Genomic DNA, 26,318 nt, shown 5'->3' with positions numbered 1-26,318 from the left:
GCCTGTCTGGGGAGGGCACAAAGGGAGGGTGAGAGCAGGAGCCTCCACTGCCTTTGCAGAGAGGGGTCATCCTCCCCTGTGACTGGTGAACAGGGCCCCACCAAGGCAGGCCTGACCTCGGCTTCTCTGCCCACTGGTTTGCAGGCTTTGGAAGGGCCTTTCCGGAGCTGCCTTACTCCGTTCTTTGCTCCTGAGTAGGATGACTAGGATGCGAGCTTCGCCTGTGGCAGGTGCCTGGGCCGCCTCACCTGTGGCTTGGGCGTGTCTCTGTCAGTCAGTGGGCGGCTTTGGCTCAGGCTGAATACCCTGCCGTCTTCCATCCCGCAGCCCAGCTTGGGATTTGCATCCTCTCCGTTTGGAGGGGGGCCACATGCTCCACTTCCCACTTACTTGCCGCTCGGATTCTCAGTGCCTGTGTGTGTTGCAAATCTGTCCTTTGTCCCTGATGGTAATGAAGGTGCCCCGGATGGCTTGAAGGACAGAGTTGGCCCTGTCGTTTGTGCAAAGAACTTGACAAAATGATTCTAAGAGCCTGGCTGACCAGCATAAGCGACCAGCCCCTCTTGGGTCTGGGTTTGGGCTTCTGGTTCTCTGCTCCAGTGGGCGTGAGGAGGAGCCCTGCCAGCTGAGCAGTTTCCTGTGGGTGCTGCTTACAGGCTGCCAAATGCAAAGCACAGCAGATTAGTCAGGGGTGTTCTTTTCTTGACCACTTTTAGTGCATTGCTTTTGACTGAGTGTTAAAAATATTCTGCAGCATATCTATAGTCTTCCACTAGCAGTGAATAGGAGAAGAAATGCAGTTTCTGAGAAAGCTTCAAAGAAATACTGGTCTTTATCTTTTCCCCAGCCTTTTCCGCTGAAACCCACCAGAGTCTTTTTCTGAGCACTGTTCTATAAATAGAACAACAGCTCTCCTTGGGTAGCCCAAGATCGCAGCTCTCATCCGCTCTCTGAAAGATTTGTGTGTGTGTGTGTGTGTGTGTGTGTGTGAGAGAGTGGATTTTGGTTTAATTCTGCTTTTCTTTTATGTGTGACATGTGTAGTGGGAGATGCAAGAAAAATACTCTAGCATTTATCCTTTAAAGATAACTTCTTATAACTTTTCTGGGTCTGGGCTTGTTGGTTTTGGTGCCTTTTTTTTTCTTTTTTTCTTTAATTTGCATTTGGGAAAGAGGTGGAAGTGATGCCTTCTTCTGCAGAGGTAAGGAAGACGTTTGGGGGTGAGGAGAGGTGACTTGGTCTGTGAGCGGGTCCTGCGGGGTCCAGAGGAAAGGCTCTCCTGGAGAGTTGAGCAGGCGTCTTGTGTCTGCTCCGCTGGGCAGTCAGCTGTCCTGTCTTTGAAGAGCACATTGAAATAGCATCACCATGTGCACTTGGGTCTGAAAAGAATCTTAGGAAACAACCTAGCAGTCCTTCTGTATTGCAGGAGCTCCTGGGACCAGAGGTTGGGACTTTCTCTCTGCCTTGGATCGGCACATATCTCTTACCTTGATCTTGGGTGATGTGTTCCTCTCTCCTTAATTACCTGGAAGAACAGTGGGTGGCCTCCTCAGAAGTAAAGGTGAAGGTGCATGCCACAGAATGAGTAGGGCGGTTCCTCACTAGTTCCGCCCCCCCCCCCAGATTTGATTCTCTAGGGAATTGGAAATGGTTGCTCTTTGTGCTGCTGGGCCAGCCCTGACTGCGCAAATTCCATCAGACCCAGCATGGGGTCGCAAGCTGGCGTGTGCAGCCCACTGTGCCCAGGAAGCTCCAAGAGGACGTTGTGTGGCGGGGATAAGGGGAGGAGCAGTGCTGCCGGCCTCCCAGGACACCTGGAGCGTGGGCTGTCACGGGGGGGTCCTGGTGCACAGCCAGATGCTGGTGGTGTGTGTAGGGGGTTGTCTTCAGCATTCTTCTACGGGGGGTATCAGTGCATCGCAGGTTCCACTCCCTCCCCGTTAGGAGCAGGATGATGGAGGGACCAGGCAGCACAGACATCTGCTCTTGCCTCTGACACATTGGGGTGACGTAGGGTTTCTGTGTCTTGTTTCATCGTATGTTGTCTTAAGTGGCCACAGACGCCCAAGTGCTTTGTACAGCTACTTAAAAAGTTACCTAAAGTGCAGAGCTGTAGGGGATTGGGTAATTAAACAAAAGCTTCTCTGGACCCATGTTCTTGTCCTTGAACAGAATTTTATACATTGTGCCTCCATCGCATGGTGGGCCTCCGTGTAGAATGGACATTTGTTGAGGTGTGTGCAGATGCTGGAAGCCAGGCACTTGTTTCAGGGCACCTTGTTTATTAGTTTTGACTGTGTTAGTGGCTCTGCGTAGTTCAACACATCTAACGATCAGGTAGGTCCTTGAACTTTTAACTTGTAAGTGGTGTGTAGGGCTCCCTCCTCCCGTTTGGTAAGTGCCCGGGAAGTAGCTTCAGGAGAAGCCATGCCCCATTCTTGGCTTTAATTGAGCTGAGCTGAGTGGACTGCTGTTCACCTCGTGATTGTCTTTGAACTCCTGCTTGCTGGTGGGTTGGTCAGATTTTGGGGGTGGAGGAGTTTTAGTGACTTTGGCAGTGGCTCTTCTCTGTGTTACAGTGTGGGTAGATGCACATGCCCAGCCTGTGAACAGGGGTGAGGGCCCAAGGGGGCAGGCCTGGAACTGCACTGAACCCCATAGCAACCTACATCGACAGTTTTGGCAACAGGATCCTGAGAAATGGCAGGAGGCCAGAGAACACGGAGACGGGGCCAAGAATAGCTGAAAAATACCAAATGCTGAAGTTGGAGAGAGCACTGGCCCGGGGCCACTAACGGTGGTCCTGCGCCCCACTTCTGCTAACCCCCCCCCTCCGCCCCGGGGGCATATGCAGGGCACACCTTGGGCCTCTGACCCACCCCCATGCCCCTCCCCCCGCCACTCTGGCACTCCATCGCCCCCTGGAGAATTGTGTCACCCTCCCCTGGCTGTGTGCTCAGCCTGTCCATAGGTCAGGGTTTGGGGAGAGTGTGAAATAGCTCTGTTAGGCCATCGGCCCATTAGAGACACAAATGCACTGGAGTCAGTGGACAAGCGCATGGCACCGCGAAAACACACGCTCATGAATCCGTTTCTGTGCTTTCAGACCGTCATCAAAGAGGGGATGCTGACCAAACAGAACAATTCATTCCAACGATCAAAAAGGAGATACTTTAAGCTTCGAGGGCGAACGCTGTACTATGCAAAAACTGCCAAGGTGAGATGCAGAGGAGGAAACTTAACGAGAGAAAACTATCTGAGGAGCTGCAGGGAGAGACTGGGTTCTGCGTCCTCATCTTGGGAAAAACCTTTGATTCTAGATCTGTTATTTTGAGCAAGTTTTGTAATACTCTAGGGTGCTGGGTTTTATCTGTCTCAAGCATGTTTTATTTCTTATGAACATTGATTTTTTAATTAATTTTCTTTTTCTTTAATGTCATGTGTAACCAATGGGGAAAGGAGAAAAGGTCACAGAAGTAACCACATTACCATTAGATATCTTTTTTTTCAGAAAAATCGGGGGTAACTGGCTTAAAAATCTCTTATTACAGCCTAAGTATCTTTTTCTTAAAAACACTTTAGTAAGGTATAATTGGCCTGCAAAAAGCTGTACAGATACTTACTGTATACAACTTGATGAGTTTGGAGTTGAGTGTATGTACCTGTGAATCTAACTAAAAGTATTTTTAAAGTGTGTTGGGCTTTTTGGTGTGTGAATAGAAATTGCCTCTGGCTTTCTAGCCATGATCCTTCTTCCCATGTGCCATCTGTGTAAGATTTAAAGCTAGAATCACCAGGCAGATGCCAGTGACAGAGGAGGAGCCACTGAGAGTCCCTGAGTCACTGCCCAGTTTAGACGATTGTGGTGTCACACACTTCAAACACTAGCGTGTCTGCAAACCTAGTTTTTGGTGTTCTGAATACCAGTCTTTTTGTATCAGTATTGCAGTCAATACTAATATTTCGGCATTAAAAATAATCTGGAATCTGAATAATTTACATTTTGAGATGTATCCCTAGTGAGTTAGTGCATTAAAATTTGAAATTAAACAGAGTAACTTGTTTAGATAGGGTTCTGACCACATCCTTCATTAAAAAAAGACAAACCCTTACAGTTATTTTAGTTGGAGGGGTGGGGGAGTTACTTAAAAGACTGAGTCTCTTTTCTAGCTTATTAGCGTTTCCTCCAGGGGTTTCTGATGGAGTCCTCCTTCTAGAGGGGATGGAAAGGTAAACAGGAGGTGAGGGCTATGAACGGGGGGATTTGGGAGAGAGAGGAGAGGAAAATGGGGAGGAGGGCGTCTCAGACCTGGTTCCCAGCCCTTCTTCTGGAGCCTGTCTCTCTCCAGGCCTAGATTCGCTCTGCTCTGCTCCCTTGTTTTCTTTCATGGCTGGGTCCCTTCTATTTAGGTCAGTCTCTCTTCCCCTAGAATTGTTTATTTTAGCCGGGACCTCTCCCCGCAAATGTGCGAGGTGGAGAAACTAAAGTCGGAAGGACAGAGGACCTTCAGTCGGGAACCTGCCCTCTCAGGTGGACTCGTGTGAGGACGTATTTTTGGTTCCATTAATGCAATCACTGGGGAACTCCCTGGACTAAAAAAAAAGTCTTGAGCTATACCTGTGAGCTTGGTGCTTTGTCAGAAGCAGGTAGGGTGAACTCACGCAGCGTTCATTTAGTTCTCAAGTGCTTGCCTGGGGTCGAGGCACCTTAGCCCCCACTGACTGCAGTCCCTGTGTCTTTCCAGTCAATCATATTTGATGAGGTGGACCTGACAGATGCCAGCGTGGCTGAATCCAGCACTAAAAATGTCAACAACAGCTTTACGGTAAGTCTTTGGATGCACACCTTTCTTGATTCTTCACCACATTTGGTTTTCCTGTTTAATTTTAACAAATGTGTGTGAGCAGTTCAGATTTTTCATCCTTTGCTCTCTGATTGGAACAATTCCTGGTAAATTTTGAATTTAAGGTTCAAAATAATACTATGGTTGGAGAATAACTGAGAATTTTGCACATTAAGCACAAAAGAACAAGAGGGACCAAAGGAATTTTTAAAACATGTTGTAGTTTACATTTACAGTTTTGCACAGAGGTTTGTTTTTCATGATTGTTATACAAAATTTGGAAAATACAGAAAATGTTGAAGCAATTAAAAAACAGCCATCAGGGGACTTCCCTGGTGGTGCAGTGGTTGGGAATCCGCCTGCCAATGCAGGGGACACGGGTTTGATCCCTGGTCCAGGAGGATCGCACATGCCGCAGAGCAACTAAGCCCGTGCAACACAACTACTGAGCCTGTGCTCTAGAGCCCGCGAGCCACAACTGCTGAGGCCTGCGTGCTTAGAGCCCATGCTCTGCAACAAGAGAAGCCACCACAGTGAGAAGCCCGCGCACCGCAACGAAGAGTAGCCCCCGCTCACCGCAACTAGAGAAAGCCTGCGCAGCAACGAAGACGCGACGCTGCCAAAACTAAATAAATTAAATAAATAAATAAATTTATATTTTAAAAAAGCAGCCATCATTCAGCCACCTCAAAACATAGAATGTTGATATTTTTCTTTTTAAAACTCCTCCCCCCACCACATTTATAGAAATTGTGTTGTACTTTCTGCAAAAGTTCTAAATGCGTAAAATCGTGTGACCTCAGTACCCAGAGGTAGCCAGCTGCTCACTTTAGAGTGATTATCTTTATGTCTAAATATCTATGTCTTTACCCACATATAACATGAGATCGTAGTGATCCTTTTGTTTTACACGTTTGGTTTTATTTTTTTCTCTTGACAGTTTATGGTGGACATTTCCCCATGTTGATTGATCTAAGTGTTCATCACATTTTTTAATATCTGTACATCATTTCTTGTATGCCTTTACAGTTTTGGCTTTGGGGGCTGACTTTAGAACCTGATGTGTAAGGTATGACTCTAATAGCAGGAATGGAATATTTTAAAATATTTTTCATTGTGTTATTAAGTGAGCTTATCTAGAAATACAGTATGTTCCCTACCTTTTTTCAATTCTTTTATAACTCAGTCAAGGTGGGTAATTTTCTTCATGTTTTTTTTTTTTTTTTGCGGTACGCGGGCCTCTCACTGTTGTGGCCTCTCCCGTTGTGGAGCACAGGCTCCGGACGCGCAGGCTCAGCGGCCATGGCTCACGGGCCTAGCCGCTCCACGGCACGTGGGATCCTCCCGGACCGGGGCACGAACCCGTGTCCCCTGCATCGGCAGGCGGACTCTCAACCACTGTGCCACCAGGGAAGCCCTCTTCATGTTTAGGATCTAAACATTTTGGGTTAGTATTAGTTTTAGCTACTTTCAGGTTTTTTTTAACTTGTTTATTTATGGATCGATTATGTTGCTGCTCCAAATGGGATTTTCCTTCCTTCATTTAAACTTCTACTTATTTTGTTTTGGTGTAATTAACTGCTCTTGGTTTTACTTTGTGGCTTATCGAATTAGTCAGACTCCCCTGACAGCCTCTTTTATTTTATTCCTCGTTTTATTTGGACTATTTTTACTTTTTCTACATTAGTTTTATCATTTACTTACTGGCTGGGGAGACAACTATGGAAGTGGATTATTCTTTGATTTATGGCTTCTAGAGTGTTTAATAGGAGTAGGTGTTGAATTTCACTGGAGTGTCTTGAACATTAATTTAGATGATCAGTTTGCTTTTAGGTATTTGTACATTTCATAATAATAAATTGTTCCTGGTAATGTTGAATGTTATACCCTAATTTTGGATTTAGAATTTTCTGAAAGCATGTGTGTGCTTTTCTTTGGGTAGGAGGTAGCCTTTGTTGTGTTTTGATTTCGGAGTTAAACTAGCTCCATAAAATCCATTTAGTAACTGTCCATGATTTTTTGTGCTCTGGAACATTTTTATAGCTTTAGAGTTGATTATTTCTTGAAAGTTTGAGAGAATTTACTTTTCAGGGAGGTAATAAGGCTCTGAATAAACCTAAAAGGTTTATTTCAATTTAAAAAAATATTTATTTATTTATGGCTGCGTCTGGTCTTAGTTGTGGTACGTGGGATCTTTTGTTTTGGAGCGCGGGCTCTTCCTTGCGGCACGCAGGCATCCTCTCTAGATGTGGCGTGTGGGCTTAGTTGCCCCGCAGCATGTGGGATCTTACTTCCCTGACCAGGGATTGAACCCACGCCCCCTGCATTGGAAGGCAGATTCTTAACCACTGGACCACCAGGGCAGTCCCTAAAAGGTTTGTTTTTGCTTTTTGATCATAGGAACTTTTTTACTTCTTGAGTCCATTTTTGTATTTACTTTCCCATTTATTCCACACCTTCAAATTTAGTAACATTTATTGTTTGCACTTTATTTTTATTTATTTATTTTTGGCCGTGCTGTGTGGCATGCGGGATCCTAGTTCCCCGACCAGGGATCGAACCCACGCCCCCTGCATTGGAAGCACGCAGTCTTAACCACTGGACCACCGGGGAAGTCCTGCACTTTAAACATAAATGTCTCTGGTTAGATCCCCTTTCACATACCTAATTTTACTTGTTTAGCTTTTGTTTTTCTTGTCATATTTCTCTCTTTTTAAAAATTTTATTGAAGTATAGTTGATTTACAATGTTGTGTTAATTTCTTCTGTATAGCAAAGTGAATGTTATACATATATATATTCTTTTTTCATATTCTTTTACATTGTGGTTTATCACAGGATATTGAATATAGTTCCCTGTTCCTATACAATAGGGCCTTGTTGTTTATTCATTCTATGTATAATAGTTTGCATCTGCTAATCCCAAACTCCCAACCCTAACCTCCATCCCTCCCCTACCTACTCTCCCCTTGGCAACCACAAGTCTGTTCCGTATCTGAGTCTGTTTCTGTTTCATAGATATGTTCGTTTGTGTCGTGTTTTAGGTTCCACATATAAGTGATGTCGTCTTGTATTTGTCTTTCTCTTTCTGACTTAGTACGATAATCTCTCGGTCCGTCCATGTTGCCGCAAATGGCATTATTTCATTCTTTTTTATGGCTGGTTAATATTCCATTGTATATACATATCACATCTTCTTTATCCATTCATCTGTTGATGGACATTTAGGTTGTTTCCATGTCTTGGCTATTGTAAACATTGCTGCTGTGAACACAGGGGTGCATGTACCTTTCAAATTATAGTTTTACCGGGGTTGATGGATTATATGGCAACTCTATTTTTAGTTTTCTGAGGAACCTCTATACTGTTTTACATAGTGGCTGCACCAATTTATATTCCCACCAACAGTGTAGGAGGGTTCCCTTTTCTTCACACCCTCTCCAGCATTTGTTATTTGTAGACTTTTTAATGATGGCCATTCTGAGCGGTGTGTGGTGGTACCTCATTGTGGTTTTGATTTGCATTTCTCTAGTAATTAGTGATGTTGAGCATCTTTTCATGTGCCTATTGGCCACCTGTATGTCTTCTTTGGAGAAATGTCTGTTTAGGTCTTCTGCCCATTTTTCGATTGGGTTGCTTGTTTTTTTGTTATTGAGTTGTATGAGCTGTTTGTATATTTTGGAAATTAAGCCCTTGTCAGTTGTATCATTTGCAAATATTTTCTTCCAGTCAGTAGGTTATCTTCTCATTTTGCTTATGGTTTCCCTTGCTGTGAAAAAGCTTATAAGTTTGATTACGTCCCATTTGTTTATTTTTGCTTTTATTTCTATTGCCTTGGGAGACTGCCTTGTCATATTTCTTAAACTCTATCATTTTTGTCTTTTAAGAGATCCAGTTCTTAGATTATTGAACAATTCCATTTTTCTATTACCTAATTCACTGTATGCATTTGTATTTATTGTCTTCTGTCTGCTTTTCATAACTTTTTAAAACAACTTATTGATTAGTTCATTTTTATTTTCATATATATAAATAATCAAAAGACATTAGGGACTCAGAATTTAACTGAGTGCGTTTCTGTTCACATTCCAACATTCCAAAAGTTGTTTTTTCTCGCAGTAGAAAAATGTTAGTCAAGATAAATTACATTTCTGATAAAGTTATTGAAGAAAATTTTAAAGCGTATAAATAAAATAGGAAATTTAAAACCATCCACATTCCTACTGCCCAAAGATACCTAATAATATATATTGATTTATGTCGTTCCCACCAAATGTGTTTTATAAAGTATAGTTTTTAACCTTTCTTCAGTTAACAATGAGCTTTTTTTCTTATAATATCCTTCAAAATCTTGTTTATTCGTGTTGCGTAGTATTCCATCATATAAATGTATACGTTTAACCAGTCCCTATATTCCATTTTTTTGTATAAAATAACACTGTGCTGTACACTTGCACACAGATACTTTTGTATATTTCTGATTATTTCCATAGCCTAAGTTCTTAGAAATGGAATCCCTTTTGAGGTAGAAAGTGTGAACTTTTAAAAGGCTTTTGAAAAATAAATGAGGTACTGATACGTGTTACAACTTGGATGGGCCTTGAAAACATGCTGAATGAAAGCCAGACACAAAAGACCACGTATTTTATGATCGCATTTATATGAAATGCACAATAGTCAAATCTGTAGAGACAGTAGATTAGTGGTTGCCAGAGGCTGTGGGAAGGAGGAGTGCTAATGGGTACCGGATTTTAGTTGGGGGTTTGTGGCAGAATGTTCTAACATGAGATAGTGGTGATGGTTGCACAACTTTATGAATATGCTAAAAACCACTGAATTGTATACTGTAAAAGGATGAATTGTATGGGGATTATGTCTCCATAAAAAGTAGTATGCCACTGTGCTTTGGTACTACATGAGTTATTATGGAGCTTTGTCAGTCTGATTTGAGAATGAACCCTGATTTATATACTGTCTCTATGGGAAAATGTGTGCCAAATAGTTGACTTCCAGATGTCGAGCCAGTTCCTGTGGGGCGGTCATGGATGGTTTCCCAGCTCTTGGGGCAGAGGCACTGATTCTTTCACATTTATTTTAGATTTTGTTAGTGCTGTAAAAACTGCTTTTTCATCTGAGGGTGTGCTGAAAGGACAAGAGAAAGATTAATAATGAGGTTCCCCAGAAATATCCCAAGATAAGGAGACCATTTCTGAGCAATCCGTGATGGCGTCTGGAATTTGGGGATACATGGGGAGTGTTTGGAGCCAGTTGACCGGTGCCCACTTCCCTGAGGCATGCTTCCACAGAGGGTCGGTAGGTTTTGGACTCTCCCATTTCTAACGCCCTGCAGTATTTACTGTCTGAACTCTGAACCTGTCACTTCCCATACAGCAAGCTGCAGGAATCTGCATGCAGGTCCTAGGAGGCAGGGCCTGGCCTTGGACTTTGCCAGTGCCTGGCCCATGTGTCCAGGGAAGTGAGTGCAGAATGAATGAATGCATTTGCCCAGAAGCTACTACATTTCCTGGGATATCTCATTTGGTTTTCCAGCTATTCCGGTAGTAATTTCCAAATTCCACAACTTCTATTAAAATTGCATGCCTGATACAAAGAACAAGGCAGTGAAAGTTGCTGTTATCATGAATCAGCCAACAGATGGGAACCTTTTGTAACTGGAAAAGAATGAGTAAATTTGCTCCACATTAGAAAAGACTCCATTTTAATTTCTCCCTAAAATGGCTAAAGAACTGTATCATAAAGAAATAAGGATCTGAGGGACAAGAGACTTCCAAGGGAGATGGGAGGAAATATTTGGGGGAGAGGAGAGATTTTTATACAGGTTTGATGGAAGAAATGGTACGAAGGACGCTTATGTAACTGGAGAGGGGTCTGCTTGTTTTCTGTTCTTTAAGAACAAAGTGAAGGTGGGATGCAGCTAAAGACACAGATGTGCCTTTAGATGAGGTGGAGCTTTGGCCGTGGGAACTTTCAGAAGATGGGGAGTAGAGCAGACAGAGTTCTCTGCATTCTTACCTTCAAGTGGGGTCACCCCTTACAAGGCCAAAGAGCATAACAGCAGCATGAAGAGGAAAAGGGGATTTGCCAGCTTCGTGTCCCAGCCTCTGAAATAACATGAAATAGGTTTTTGATAATTAAACATGTTTATATTAATCTATGAAAACTAAAAGGCTTTTGGTATATTATTGCCAAATTGCCTTTAGAACTTGTATGAGTAGGACTTGATGAAGTGGTTTTTTTCTATCCTTTTACAAATACCATGTGTTAAAATTTTAGAACATCTTTGCCACTTTGATAAAAATGGTAATTTGTTTTATTTCGTTGATTATCAAAGTGATGTCAAACATTTCTCACAGTCTGTTGGCCATTTGTATTAATTTCTTTATGAATTGATTTTTCATGTGCTTTTGCATAGTCAGCTCTGTATTTTGGGGGTTCAAAATTACTCCTTTCTCTTATTCTATTTATCTACGTAAGTTTGCCCTCAAACCTCGTAAGACATTATTGCTTGTTTCAGTGATCCTTTTTTTTTGTTGTTTTTTTTAAAAACTAGATTTCATACACTAATAATAGGCCAAAATTGTCAGGTTAAAATACTTCTCATTTTCCCCATATATTTCTTTTCATGGGATAATTTAAAAATTATTTTCAGCCTTATCAAAAACTTTACAGATTTGTTCTGAACGTATATTTTAACTACCATGACTCTTCAAAGGAGTTTGTCAAAGCAAAGCAGCATTTCTGCTTTACTGAAAGTTTGTATATTCTAAATAATTAAAAAAATTGAAATATGACTTCCAAACTGAAAAGTGCACAGATGTATGTACAGAGCTTGATGTGTAACTGTCACCCAGATCAAGCTGTGGAACATGTCTAGGCCCTGGGAAGCTCCCCTTGCGGTATTGCCCAGTTGTTCCCCCTCTCCGACCCCTGGCCACGTGTAACCACCACCCTAACTTCTAATACTGTAGATTCTTGTTGGCTGTTTTAGATATTTGATGTAAATGAGCTCATATTCTTCTGTGTATATTCTTTTGTGTCTGTTTTCTGATCTGTGTGTTTCCTAATTTCATGGCATTTGGGTGATTTTTCTAGTCTTTTTTTTTTTTTTTGCTGCATTGGGTCTTCGTTGCACGTGGGCTTTTCTCTAGTTGTGGCGAGCAGGGACTACTCTTTGTTGCAGTGTGTGGGCTTCTCACAGCGGTGGCTTCTCTTGTTGTGGAGCACAGGCTCTAGGCACGCGGGCTTCAGTAGTCGTGGCACGTGGGCTCAGTAGTTGTGGCATGCGGGCTCAGTAGTTGTGGCTCACGGGCTCTAGAGCGCAGGCTCAGTAGTTGTGGCACACGGGCTTACTTGTTCCGTGGCACGTGGGAACTTCCTGGACCAGGGCTCGAACCCGCGTCCCCTGCATTGGCAGGCGGATTCTTAACCATTGTGCCGCCAGCGAAGTCCGATTTTTCTAGTCTTTACTGTGATCAGAGAACATACTCGGAATGATTTCAGTCCTTTAAAGTTGTTGAGACTTTATGACCCAGTAAGTGGTCACTTTTCATAAATGTTCCATGTGCATTTGAACAGAACTTGGATTCATTAGTTCTTGTAAGTTGATTAGGACAAAAGTTTAATCATTTTTCTCAAATCTTTTATAACTTCTGACTAGCTTTTCTGTTTGTCCTATTAGTTATTGAGTGAGATTTATTAAAGTCTCCTACTGTGATTGTGGACTTACCTGTTTCTTGTTTTCATTCTGTTAATTTTTGCTTTATTAAATGCATACAGATTTAGAATTATTTTATATTCTTACTAGATTGACCCTTTTATTATGAAATAACCTTTTATTTCTCTTAATGTTTTTTGCCTTAAAGTTTACTTTGATGTTACTCTAGCTACAGTAGCTTTATTTTGGTTAGTAATTGTATTGTAAGTAGTGGTATATAATTTTCCATCCTTTTACCTTAAACCTTTTTGTTTATATTTAAGATGTGTCTCTTGTAAGCAGCATAAAGTTGTGTGGTTTTTTAAAACTGTCTATTGTACTGTTTAATTGGATGGTGCCTTTAACTAGATTATGTTTAATCTATACTTAGTTTTAGATTCTCTTGTATTTGGGTACAAATCCAATACATTATTACTTGTTTTCTCTTAGTCTCACATTTTATATTTTTTCACATCTTTTTTTCTAAAATAGATGAATTATTTCATTTTCTCCTCTCTTTTAGCTTGTTTCATATACATTATTTTAGTGGATATTTTATAGATTGCAAAATATATCCTTGACTTATTAACTTTTACTACAGATTAGTGCTTCCCAGACAATGCAGGGATCTTAGAGCATTTAAACTCTCTATGCTCTTCATTGCTATTGAAATTATAATTGAAATTTCAATTAATTTCTGGTACTTAAGAAGGAAACCTCTCAGGACTTCCCTGGTGGCGCAGTGGTTAAGAATCCGCCTGCCAATGCAGGGGACACGGGTTCATTCAGTCCCTGGTCTGGGAAGATCCCACATGCCGTTTAGCAACTAAGTCTGTGTGCCACAGCTACTGAGCCTGCACTCTAGAGTCCGCGAGCCACAACTACTGAGCCTGTGTGCCACAACTACTGAAGCCTGTGCTCCGCAACAAGAGGAGCCACTGCAATGAGAAGCCCGCGCCGCACAACGAAGAGTAGACCCTGCTCACTGCAACTAGAGAAAGCCCGCGCGTAGCAACGAAGACCCAACACAGCCAAAAATAAATAAATTAAATAAATTAAAAAAAAAAAAAAGGAAACCTCTCTATAGTCACCTCTTGTCTTTGTGCTGGTTTGTTATTTACTTTAATTTTACATATATTTGAAACCTCGTAAGACATTATTATACCATTGACAGTCATTTAGATTTCTAGTGAATATTTGCCTTTTCTGTTGCCCTTCATTTCTTTCTGTATTTCTGTGATCTATGGGGTAATATTCTTTCTGTGAAAAATTCTCTTTAATTTCTTTAGTGTTGGTTTCTACTTTTGTTTTATTTTTATTTATTTATTTTTTGCGGTACACAGGCCTCTCACTGTTGTGGCCTCTCCTGTTGCGGAGCACAGGCTCCGGACGCGCAGGCTCAGTGGCCATGGCTCACGGGCCCAGCCGCTCCGCGGCATGTGGGATCTTTCCGGACCGGGGCACGAACCCATGTCTCCTGCATCGGCAGGCAGACTCTCAACCACTGCACCACCAGGGAGCCCTCTACTTTTGTTTTATTTCATCTTTTTGAAGGTTATTCTTGCTTGTTATACAGTTCTAGCATGGCAGTCATTTTCTTTTAGCAATCTAAAAATGTCATTCCATTGTATTGTAGCTTCCATTATTTTTGTTAAAAGTAACTTGTCAGTCCTATTGTTGTTCCTTGGATGATAATATACCTTGCCCCCCCCCCCCGCCCCCACCCCGTCTGACTACTTTTAAGATTTTTCTTTTCCTTTGGCATTGTGCTGTTTTACTGTGATTTTTCCAGTCATGGTTCTTTGTGTTTATCTTGCTTAGTGTTCCTAACACTTCAGAAATCTGCAGGTATATGTCCCTTCTGTTGTCAGTTTGGGGAAAGTCTTGGTTATTATCTCTTCAAGTATTGCTTCTACCAATTAATTTACTTTGTTTTTATCTTGGCTTATTCTCGTTTGATAGAGAAAATATTTTTTAAATGCTTTCTGTTTAACATTGTCATTTTCCTGCCTCAGGGAAAGATTGTCCTTTGAGCACGTGCATTTCCTCTTGGGTATCCAAATGTCTTCACTGACTTTGGACATCCCCCCTCCCTGATCTAGTCATCTTTGAGCTTTCTTTAGTGATTTTAGTTGTATTCAAGTCCTATGATGGCTTCTTTTATAACCTTCCCACAGCAGCCTAGAGTTATAGAGCTAGCTATAGCCTAGAGCTATAGCCTAGAGCTATAGCTATTCTTTTATAATCTTCCCACAGCAGCCCACGAATTGTAGGGCCATTAGAGTTGAGTGCTTTCGTTTACTTATTTCTTCAAGTCAGTGTTCCATCATTTTAAACCTGTGTTCTATTTTGATAAATATTTGATGAAATGTCATCACACTCCTTTAAAGTTATTTGAAGTTTCAGAATGCAGCAAAAACAAATGAAAGCAGTGGGGCACAGCAGAGCTCTGTTCTCACACTCCCCCCCCCACATCCCTCCCTTGAGAGTGGCTGCTCCGAGTCCATGCAGTTTTGTTTACTTTGTTAAATGCTGTAACATGCTGCGTGAGAGCAAGGATTTTTGTCTGTTTTGTTCACTGCTTTCCCCAAGTGCCAGCACACAGTAGGTGCTCATAATTATATGTTGAAGAGTGACTTGATCACTAGTTCCAGGATGATTTTGGCCCTGTTCCTCTCACTGATTTCACTCAGTAGAGCACTTTCAGTGGACAGGTACTGGATAGCAGTAAAAGAGCTCCCTTCATGTAGTGAACAGTCCTGTGTGAGTGGCAGGTACTGAGCAGTTAGGAGCAGCAGGCCAAGAAGGAAATAGCTTGGCTGTAGCGGCGAGCGGGTGTCAGGGCAGGCCTTCCCGTGGCTGCGACGCGGCCGGGAGAGACGTGCAGAGACCTGAGGCTGAGGGGTCCGTGGCCAGCAATGCCAGGTGTCTGGGGTTGAAGTGGTTCCTGTCAGAGGGAGTGGAGCATGTGTGAGGGTGGCGAGATGGGCAGAGGGCAGAGGGGAAGTGCTTTCCAGGCTGTGGGGAGTTTGGACCTTTTTGCCATATGTATTGGGAAGATTTTTAAAGCCTGTGGGTTTTTATTATGGCAGCTGCTGGAGAATAGATCTGCAGGGAAGAGGTGGCCAGAATGGGTGTGGGGAGGTTGGACAGGTGGCCTTTTCTGTGGCAGGTGAGGGAGGTGGAGCGGGGACAGGGCCTTGCAGGCAGTTTGGTTAAACACTGTTCTCTTTGTTAGCAGCGCTGCTCTTTGTTCTGCGTGATTCAGGAACAGCACTGAAGAAAAATGGGTATTGAGCAATCAATGAGAGATGCTTCTAGACGCTTCCTAGAAAGCAGCTCTGCACATATCACGGTTACATTGCACAGGGCAAGCCTCTGGCAGCTCTGTACTTTCTCCCTTTACCAGGGTGTGTTGCTGGCCGCTTCCATTTTTAGAAATTTCACCCCAGACACTGACTTCATGGTGGCTGGTGTCAGAGGCTCTGTCCCTTTTGAGGGAGGCAGAATCAGAGCCAAATTCAATTTAGTGAAGATATTCACAACGAGTAGGATAAAGGGATGCGTCATCTGAGGTGGACACGGGTGTTCCTGATGGACGCTGGGGAACAGGTTGAGTGCCGAGCCCCGGCCGTGTCCCCGCGAGGGCAAGGAGCCTGGAGCGTGCCGGGGTCACAGACTCCCAGCCTGCGTTGCCTCTCGGAGAGGATAGTATGTTTCCCCAAGCCCCTCACCTCAGTCAGGGACGCCCCGGGCACCTGCGGCCACACCAGCACCACGCGTGGCTCGCTGGTTTGGCTGAGGCAACACCTCTGAATCCTGGGGCTGGTGGGAGTTCACGGCCCCCCTGGGTGGGGCTCTGGGCCCCCACACGGTCAGAGTTGGGCAGGGACGGAGGCTGCCCTCAGGGGAGAGCCAGGCCCAGCGCTGTGGAGAAGGAAGCAAGGAACCTGAGGGTTCCACCTGTGTGTTTGCTGTGATGTGGTCAGTTACATTTTGCTTCATTTATGGGGGAAGTTACGTGCTATGTGGAATTTCCAAATTTCGGGTTTCCCAGAGGAGTCAGGGACTCTGTCTTTGAATGTTCAGGATCTGTGTTTCCTCACTCAGGTGTAAGAGCCTAGACAGCAGGGCTGGGTTATGGTTCTTTCTTTATCTCTGAAAGTGCCCGCACAGGGCCTTGCACAGAAGCAGGGTGCACAGGCAAGGACTGGGAAGCCAGGGCGTGAGTCTCAGCTTGGCCTCTCACCGGCTGAGTGACCTTGGGCAAATCACACACGGCTCGGAGCCTCAGTTTCCTCGTCTGAGGAGTAGGGATAATAATAGTACCTGCTTGTGGGCTGTTGGAAGGGTTAAATGAATTAATGTAATGTAGGCGTGATGAAAGTGGTTGCTATTAATGACAATACGATTATAGGCACTTACTATAACAAGTGAGTATTCGATGAGTTAATGATGGAAAGCAATGGACCAAATTAATTTACTGTGTCATTGGTATTAATTAGAAAATTTTCTTTGGTTTGGTATACTTGTGTTTCTTAAATGGATCGTCCTGCGATCACTCCAGATTTCACTGGCCTGGAGCAGTCTGTTCACTCCTACCCGGGCCATAGGAGCAGCTGCAGTGGAGTTGGACCTTGAAGAGGAAAGACGAGTTTTACTGGAACATACCTGAATATAAAACCATTAAAAAGAGGCATCTTCTGCCCATTTTTAAAAGCACTGTAAGTCCTCGAGTGCCTCCTCGTTTCTTATCTAATGCCATCCAGGGGATCTGGCGCTCTCCGACCCTCCCAGCCTCTCCCCGACACGGACCTGCTCCAGTCCAGCCTGTTCTTTTTGCAGGGAATGAATGCCCTGTGCACGGTTGCCTGCTGGCCGTGGTCTCTGCGGGGCCCCTCGGTCTGAGGCCCTCTCCACAAACTCTCCCTGTCAACCTGGTCTGTTCCTCAAAGGTAGGGTGAAAACACCCTGTTCCCCTAAGACCTTCCTATTTATGCTGTGGTCGGAAGGGAATGAACCTTCTGCCGCCTTCTCCCTCAGGGCGGTGGCTCCCAGCCTTGGCTATGCCTGATCACCCTTTAGAACTTAGAAAAAGGGTTCCTGGCACCATCCCCAGAGATTCTGCTGCTGATTTACAAATGGGTGATTTTTCAAAGCTCTCCTCGATTTCGAGGTGCAGCCACATTTGGGACCCACACTCCTGCAGTGCTGAGTGCAGCCTCCTTAGTAATCTGGGCACGTGGTCTCACCTTCTGTGTCTTGACTTGAGGTCAAGGGTTCTCTTTCACAGCTTGCCATCCCAGTGCAGGGCACGTGCCAGCTGTGCGAGCGAGCGGGAGCCAGGAAGTCGGTTCTGCTGCCACTTTCTGTTCAGAGAATTGTTGCTCCTTTGTGAAGCCCAGTGGAACAGACGTTCATTATTGCAGGTGGTCCTGTGGGCTGGGCCCCTTTTTGTTACTGGGAGTGAGCAGGACCTAGGAGCTCCCTGGAGCTGTGTGCTTCTGGATTCTGGTGAGTAGCTTCGGCAGGGGCTGGCTCCTTTGCTCTGTGTGCATTTCCAGGTTTGACAGCTTGAAAGCTTCTTGCTTACCGCTGGAGAATATAGGAATAATTTGACAAGTAAGACTTTACCCTGGCGACCTTATTTCTGAAATCATGTAGAGATCAGTTGGAAAAGATGCATGTTTTAGAAAGACTAGTCTTCCCTTCTTTCAAAGGGAAAGAAGTCCCTGCTGTGGCAAGCTCTGTTAGGTGTCCGGGGGTGGACGGAGGTGGAAGATGCATTCCCTGTGCCTAGAGACTTCTTACGGGCTGTTAGACGTGAACAGAAATCATGATTGGACCCTGTGACAGGTGTAATGCAGAGGAAGGTGCAAAAGGCCGTGAGAGAGAGGAGAAAGAAGTGTCTCAGTCGGCCTGGGGAGTGGAAACTTCTGCTGAAAAGGGGATGTGTGAGCGGGACCTGGGGGACAGGCCTCTTACAGAGATGGCATGGGTGAGCCTGCACGTCAGATGCGTTCCAGGAATAGCACCCAGGAGCTCCCAGTCACTGACAGACCAACAGACCAACAGTGTGCAGACAGCTTATTAACGTAGTTCTTAAAGTCTTTGAATCGTGATAATGATTTTAAAGGAAATTTAAAGTGGAAAAAATGAAGATCTTGCAGTAGCTCAGCAGCTGTTTTCTTTTTTCATGTTCCCTTAAGACTTTTTCATAGGCAGACATTAAGTTTTGCATATGTTTTATGTACATCAACATATGTATAGTTTTATATTTTGGCCTTATTTATTATTTCATCATATAAATGTTCCCACATTGTGAGCCTCTATAATGACCACCTCTCTAGTTGTGGGTATTTCGTCATGTAGATGAGTCATAGCTGATCAGTTAAACTTCATTTACTCCTGCAGTATTAGGGACTTAGAATGTTTTCAGTTTTCCTGTTGCAGATAATGCTAGCACAAGCGTCTTAGATCACAGGAAGGACATTTGGGAAAATGAGTGTGGTCTCTCCCTGCAGAGTAGCTCCCGTGCTGGGTTCCTTTGCTCAGGAGAGGGTGCAGGCTTTCCTGAGGGCGGCCTTTGCTCGGTCGTGGGGCCTTTCTCACCTCTGTCGCCTGACTTGAGGTTGAGAAGATAAAACTTCCTTCAGCTCTGCGTGATTCTGGTTTGGTTCTGGTTTACAGCTTCATTTCTGAGCATGAGGACTTCTGTATTTCAGCTTCTGCTTACTTCACATTATTTTAGATGGGTCACAACTGCAACTTTAACGTATCCTATACCCCCAGAATCTCTGGTGAGTGTGTCATGTACCTGTAGTAAAGGAAAGGAGGAGGCTGGGCTGGGTTTCATGATGAGGAAGTGGACAGACAGCTCAAGGGACCCTGGTGTCAGTGACCGAGCTGGTGGAGGAAGAAACGTGAGCAGAAAGTTGGAACATCTGCTCTGCAGGCAGTGCAGCCTGGAGAAGGACAGTGGAGAAGTTGAGAACACGCTGGCGTGAGGGGTGAGGGGTGGTTGGGAGGGGGCGGAAGGAGCTTGGGCAGAGGGCAGGAAGCAAGAAGTGAACGCTTAGTGGCGTGATATAAGAATAGAGTGGAGGCAAGGACAGGCCCTCGGTTTATTCTTAAATTTCAGGAAAATGGATTGGCCAAATAATGGGGATTGAAAATAGAGAGTTTTCAGTATACACTGAATGAGAATTAAATTTAGGATATATGGCTTTCCTGGTGGCGCAGTGGTTGAGAGTCCGCCTGCCGATGCAGGGGACATGGGTTCGTGCCGCGGTCCGCGAAGATCCCACATGCTGTGGAGCGGCTGGGCCCATGAGCCATGGCCACTGGGCCTGCGTGTCCGGAGCCTGTGCTCCGCAACGGGACAGGCCACAACAATGAGAGGCCCGCGTACCGCAAAAAAAAAAAAAAAAAAATTTAGGATATACGTGTTTAGAGAGCTGTTTCTGCATAATGCCATATACAGCATTGCATACCTGAAAGGGAGTTTACATTTAATTTTTAGTATTTAATGTTTAGAATATCATAAAGGTGTGTATATTAGAAATAGGTTTGGCTGCTAAATTAGTTTCCTGGGGCTGCCATGACAAATTACCATATGGCTTAGAACAACAGAAATGTATTCTCTCACATTTCTGGAGGCCAGAAGTCTGAAATCAACATGTTGGCAGGCCTGCGCTCCCAACCGAGGTCTTAGGGGAGATTCCATCCCATGCTTCTTCCAGCTTCTGGTGGCTCCAGGCACTCCTTGGCTTGTGGCTGCATCACCCCCATCTCTGCCTCCATCTTTGCAGGACTTTCTCCTCCTTCCCCTGTGTCCTTTCTTCTGTCTCTTATAAGGACACTTGTCATTGGATTTAGGGCCACCCAGATAATCCAGGATGATTGCATCCTAAGATCCTTAATTATGTTTACAAAGACTTTTTCCAAATAAGCTCATATTCACAGGTTCTGGGGATTAGAACACGGGTATATTTTTTTGGAGGCCATCTTTCAACCCACTACATCTGCTTGTAAAAAATAGTTGTCAAAATAAAAATGGTGTGAACATGTAAAGTTTTATTTTTCTATACAGAAGTAGGCAGTCCTTGATCAGTATGCCAGTTCTACAGGGTCATCTGGGTCCCTCCAGAATTTGATTCTCCTGGTTCAAGATGACTGCTAGAGTGCCAGTGTCCCCCTTATCTCCGTTTGGGAGGTGGGGGAGAGGGAGGAGAAAAGAAAGGCTGTTGCCTGGCAGAGGTTTTTTTATCTAGGTTCATGGACCTTCTTCCCCACAAGGGGTCAGTGGGTTTGACTATAGTTTATTAAAACTGATTTTTATTGCAATGGTATTTCATTTTCTGCATTTAGAGACATTCTGAGAGGGTCCATAGGCTTCACTAGACTGCCAAAAGGGGTCTGTGGCACAAAAGAGACATTCCAAGTTTCAGTATAATTTCAGTAGAAATTGAATGAGAATTACATTTATGATATACATGTTTAGAGGGCGGCTTTTCTGCGAAATTCCATATTGAAATTTTGTGTGGTTTCCCAAAAATGACTTAGCACTTCTGTTAGATGACTACAGCGTATGGCCATTGGCATAGGGATGTAGCAGGCTTCGCTCATAGCATCATCCTGATGGTTGCCCTGAAATGACCATGTCAGAATAACCATGCCATACATAGAGAGGAGTGATTTTTCATGTCTGTATTTATTACTTCCTTTCCTCCCAGTACTATTGTTGAAATGTTTTATGGTATCCAGAAGTTTTGTGAGGTATATTATAAAGGTGGTCTTCTTTTTTTAGCTCTATGACTTAGGGCAAGATACTTCATCTAAGAGTTTTCTCATCTGTGAAATGGGGATAATACTAGACTCCATCTCATTGGTCATTGGGTTGGCAAAAAAGTGCCCTCTGAATGTTTCCTAGTTTTTATCTCCACTACCAGTTATCACTACTAGTATGAAAGTAATAGGGGTCAACTTGCTAACACTTAGCAGTTATTCTGATTTGTAGAAATCCCAAAGGATTTCAGATGAGATTAATTTTCTTGGCAGTGTTAAAAATAGCATCTGCAACTGAAGAGTAGGTGTCCGGAAAGAATTATTGTCCTTAAGAATTATCAGGCAAATAACTAATAAAAAGAGGAAAAATAAAATATAAAGGAAACACAAATGTAATTAAAAATATAAGGTATCTTTGTTTAATTTGCTTATTTTAAATCACATTTGTTTTTCCCTTATATTTTATTTTTCCTGTTTCTATTAGTTATAGCCTGATAACTCTAAATAAAAACAAAGCTACAATATATGATGGATTTATGTAGTATTTTTAGTTGTTTTAAATCTTACCTATTTGGCATTCAAGTTTGTTGAATGAATGAGAGTCCCTTTGTAGGCCTGCATGAGGTGAAACCATGGACCTGAGTGTCTCAGCGGTTTCCAGCAGATGTCAGCCTGTGGGGTGGTCAGGTGCCGCTCCTTTGGTGAGCAACCATGACCTTTATCCAGATTTCAACATCAGTTTTCCTTTTCAGCTTGTTTGGAGCTCAGATATTTCCTGGGCAAAACCCCTACACCAGTCACTTTGGCTCAGAGAGAGGAAAAGCTATATATATAATTGGCAAATTTCCTTGCATGGAAAAAACTCTTCCCAATTTCTGTGACTGCCGGCCTGGATCTGGGATGGGGAGGGTTGTACTTGTGGGTTGAGGCTGTCCCGTAAGTCCTTGTATAGAAGCTGTGCCAGACGGGAAGCCCCATGTTAGGATAGCGGCTCCTGCTGCCTGAGCGCACCGCCTGGTCCCTCCCCAAGCTCAGAGCTCCAGGAGAGCCTGACCTCATGTCCTGGCTGTGTCAGCCGTCAGCTGTGGGATCTCAGCTTCTTATACCTGTAGCTTCATTCTCCTATTGGAAAAGCCGGGGCAGTACTATCTCACACCTGGGGAGGGGAGGGGCAAGCACCTGGCACGTAGTAGGTGCTTAGTGAATTAAATGCTCTGATTGTTAAAACACGCCTTGGACAGTGGAGCAGGACTAGGAGAGCAGCGGCAGGAGGAAGTTAATCCAGTGAATTCCATGCTTTATAATCCACTCTGTGTTCTCAGTTTCAAGAAGCGGGAAGAAGCAGGCTTTGAGCCAAATTGGTGGCTGTGTGTTTGCTAAGTGTGGGGTTTTGCTGAAGGCAGCACCTGCTCTGTGACACAGATGGTCCAAAGAGCCGTGTACTCCACGTGAGGGCTTAGCATTTGGTTCTTACAGTCGTTCCAAGCAGGCAGAGAGAGAGAACACTGTCTTCTGGCAGCCTGGCTGGTGAGCGGTGGAACTAGTTGTGGTGTCTGTTAAATATATTTAGAATTGGGGTGCGGGAGGACCCTGTTACTTGTCAGGGCTGTGTGTTATTTTTGAGTAGGGGGTTGCGTTTATGAAATTGAAGCCATTTTCACAATACTATTGGGGTGTGTGTGTGTATGTGTTGTGTGGTGTGTATGCATGTGTATATGTGTGTGTTAATTGTTAACACTTCTGATTGTCTTTATTTACAAGTGATAGAGGAAACAAACAAAAAAGGACAGTTGGGAGACTGTAGTTTGACTATAGTAATTTTGTAAAGTTCTTTGAGAGAAGAAACAGTGGAGAAACATAGATTTGATTCAGTTTTTCTTGGGGTGTCCAGGAAATGAATAATTTTAGCCATTCTTTTTTTTTTTTTTTTTTTTTGCGGTACACGGGCCTCTCCCGTTGCGGAGCACAGGCTCCGGACGCGCAGGCTCAGCGGCCATGGCTCATGGGCCCAGCCGCTCCGTGGCACTTGGGATCTTCCCAGACCGGGGCACGAACCCATGTCCCCTGCATCGGCAGGCGGTCTCTCAAACACTGCGCCACCAGGGAAGCCCAATTTTAGCCATTCTTGACCCAGTGTTCTTTGGTAAATGTTCAGATAAATGTCCAGGTTTCATAAATCCTTGGTAAATGTCCAAGGATATGATTGAGCCGTGTCCTTTCTGTCTGGTTTTTTCCTTGAAAGTTAGGAAAATGGTGTCACTCTGTAGGGTATTATGTTTTAAAAAAAATCCTGCTTTTCTGTTCCAGAATAATCTGGTATTTCAGAGTGCATAGAGTGGTGGGATCTTTTTATTTTCTTGAAACAACTTGTTATCAAGTTAAGATAATTCCCTGCTTGCTGGTGGGGAGACTATGCTGTTTTTTGACTCAATAATCCCTCCTCCTCCACAGCTGAAGCACTTAGTTTGCAATGTAGACTCAAAAAGAAACGTGTGATCCCGAGCTGTTGTACTAGTTCTTACAGGATGTTTAGCTAAACCTCAAGACTCAGCCAGGTGCAGAGGTGCTCAGGTAAGGCCGGGAGCTCCCCTGCGCCCAGCCGCTCTGGGTGCACCCAGGCTCACCTCCATCCAGAAAAGCTGGTTAGTGTCAGGGCACTGTCTTCTCTATTTCCTAATTGTTCTCAGTCTGCAAAGGTCTAACGATGGTGAATCAGAGTAATTAGACCTTTGGAAAATAGTTAGGAGTGGGGGTGGCTCCCCCCTTATCCTTGGAGGGGCTGAAAGGACACTGACCTTGAGGCAGGAGCCTTGGCGTCTGTCCTGTTCCTGACACTGAAAACCAGGGCTACTTCCTTGACCTGGGAAATAAGGGTGCAGGGTAGCTGACCTTTGAGGCTGTTGCCAGCTTGGCTCTCTGTCTTCTGAGGAATGAACTTTATGGTTTGCTGTATGCAAGAGGTATCTAATCACACCAAGGAATAGATTAGGTATTTGTTGTTCCCAAAGCTGTAAGTGCTGGCTTTCCTGGGCACTGCCAGTTTACACACCCTGTTGTAGATGAGTTAACACTTGTCAATTATTTTTAGCACCCACTTGCAGAAATTTCCTGGCTTGGATGATAAACCCTCTGGTCATCTAGTCATTTAGAGAAAGGTTCAACCCTGTAATTTAAAGAATATTCTAGTGCACTAAGATATATTAGCATTAAAAATATTTTTATAGCTTACTTGAGGCCTAATTGCTGTACAATGAACTGCACTGTTACAGCTTTATGAGTTTCTCTCTCACACACACACACGCATGTGCACACACACACACATACCTGTTGAAACTGTCACCACAGTCAGAATAACAAACATTTCCATCCCCCTGAAAATTTCCTTGTAATCCATTCTCTCTCCATATCCCTCCTCAGGCAAACAAGGATCTCTTTTCTGTCTTTGTAGACTAGTTTGCATTTTTTAGAATTCTGTATAAATTGAATAACGGTAGTGTGTCTTTTTTTTTTTATGTCTGGCTTCTTTGGCGTAGCATAATGATTTTGAAGTTTTCCATTTTGGGTGTATCAGTAATTTGTTTTTTTCCCCCAATTTGTTGATCCATTTACCTGTGGCGGCCATTCAAGCAGTTCCCAGTTTGGAGCTAATGCAGACAAAGCTGCCACGAACATTCGTATACACGTCTTTGTGTGGACATATGTTTTCATTTCCCTTGGGTAAAAACTTACTAGCAGAATTGCTGGGTCATATAGTAGGTGCTATGTTTAACTTTTCAAGAAACTGCTCAGCTGTTTTGCAGAGTGCTTGGAAGTTTACATTCTCACCAGTAGTGCATGAGAGTTCCAGTTTTCCACATCCTCACCAGTACTTGGTGTGGTCAGTCTTTTTATTTTATCTTTTTATTTTACATGTCCTAATAGATATATAGTAGTGTCTCATTGTGGTTTTAATTTCCATTCCCCGATGACAAATGATGTCAGCATCGTTTCATGTACGTAGACTATTTGTATGTCTTCTTCTGTGAAGCATATGGTAGAATCATCTGTCCATTTTTGTACTGACTTGTTTGTCTTATTGAGTTGTAAGAGCTCTTTATATATTCTGGATATTGGTCTGTGATATATGTGTTATGAATGTTTTTCTTGTTCTGGCTTGCCTTTTTCTTAATGGCATTTGTAGAAGAATGGAGTCTTTGGTGAAATTTGTGTTCTATCCAAGAAACCCTTTCTACCTCAGCATTGCAAAGATTTTTCTTCTAGAAGTTTTGCAGTTTTAGGTTTTACAGTTAGGATTATGGTTAAATTTTATGTATAATGTGAGGTAAGAGTGATGTTCATTTTTTTTCCCCCATATGGATGTTCAGTTGTTCCAACAGCATTTGTTGAAGAGACTTTCCTTTCCACATTGAATTACTTTGACACCTTTGTCACAAGTCAGTTGACCATATATTTGTAAATCTATCTCCAGGCTTTCTATTCTGTTCCGTTGATCTATGTCTGCCCCTATCCTAACTCCACACTTTCTTGATTACTGTTACTTTACAGTAAGTGTTGAAATCAGACTCAAGCCCTCTTAACTCTGTTTTTCTTTCTTAAAATTGCTTTGGTTATTCAAAACCCTTTGCATTTTTATGTAAATAAAAATTAACTGGTCAGTTTCTATTTAAAAAGGGCCTGCTGGAATCTTGACTGAGGTTGCATTGAATCTATAAATCAGTTTGGAGAGAATTGATGTGTTAATAACATTGGGTTTTCCCATGAACATGATATATCTCTGTATTTATTTAGGTCTTCTTTAATTTCTCCCAGCAAAATTTTGTAGTTTTCAGTAGTAGTTTTGTAGTTTTCAGATATCTTTTTTTTTTTTTTTTGCGTTACGTGGGCCTCTCACTGTTGTGGCCTCTCTCGTTGCGGAGCACAGGCTCCGGACACGCAGGCTCAGTGGCCGTGGCTCACGGGCCCAGCCGCTCCACG

General features: G+C 43.5%; 1 protein-coding gene across 6 annotated transcripts in view; it reads left to right on the top strand.

The window, feature by feature from the left end:
* Window positions 1-26,318, top strand: part of DGKD (diacylglycerol kinase delta) — a 109,382-nt gene that overhangs the window by 26,842 nt on the left and 56,222 nt on the right. For 5 of the 6 annotated variants that reach the window (XM_022568008.2, XM_022568007.2, XM_089916202.1 and 2 more), the window contains exons 2-3: window positions 3,107-3,217; window positions 4,746-4,826. In XM_022568008.2, the coding sequence (XP_022423716.1) occupies window positions 3,107-3,217; window positions 4,746-4,826 (192 nt within the window). Of the gene's footprint in view, window positions 1-974; window positions 1,202-3,106; window positions 3,218-4,745; window positions 4,827-26,318 lie in introns of those variants that run through there. The other variant, XM_089916201.1, reaches the window with a different exon arrangement.

Source organism: Delphinapterus leucas, chromosome 8, assembly GCF_059928025.1.
Source record: "Delphinapterus leucas isolate spDelLeu-1000000601 "Yukka" chromosome 8, BTC_Dleu_Yukka2, whole genome shotgun sequence".
NCBI classification, from domain to species: domain Eukaryota; kingdom Metazoa; phylum Chordata; class Mammalia; order Artiodactyla; family Monodontidae; genus Delphinapterus; species Delphinapterus leucas.
Note: the sequence above shows the minus strand (reverse complement) of the source record. Positions and strands in the feature narration are given on the sequence as shown.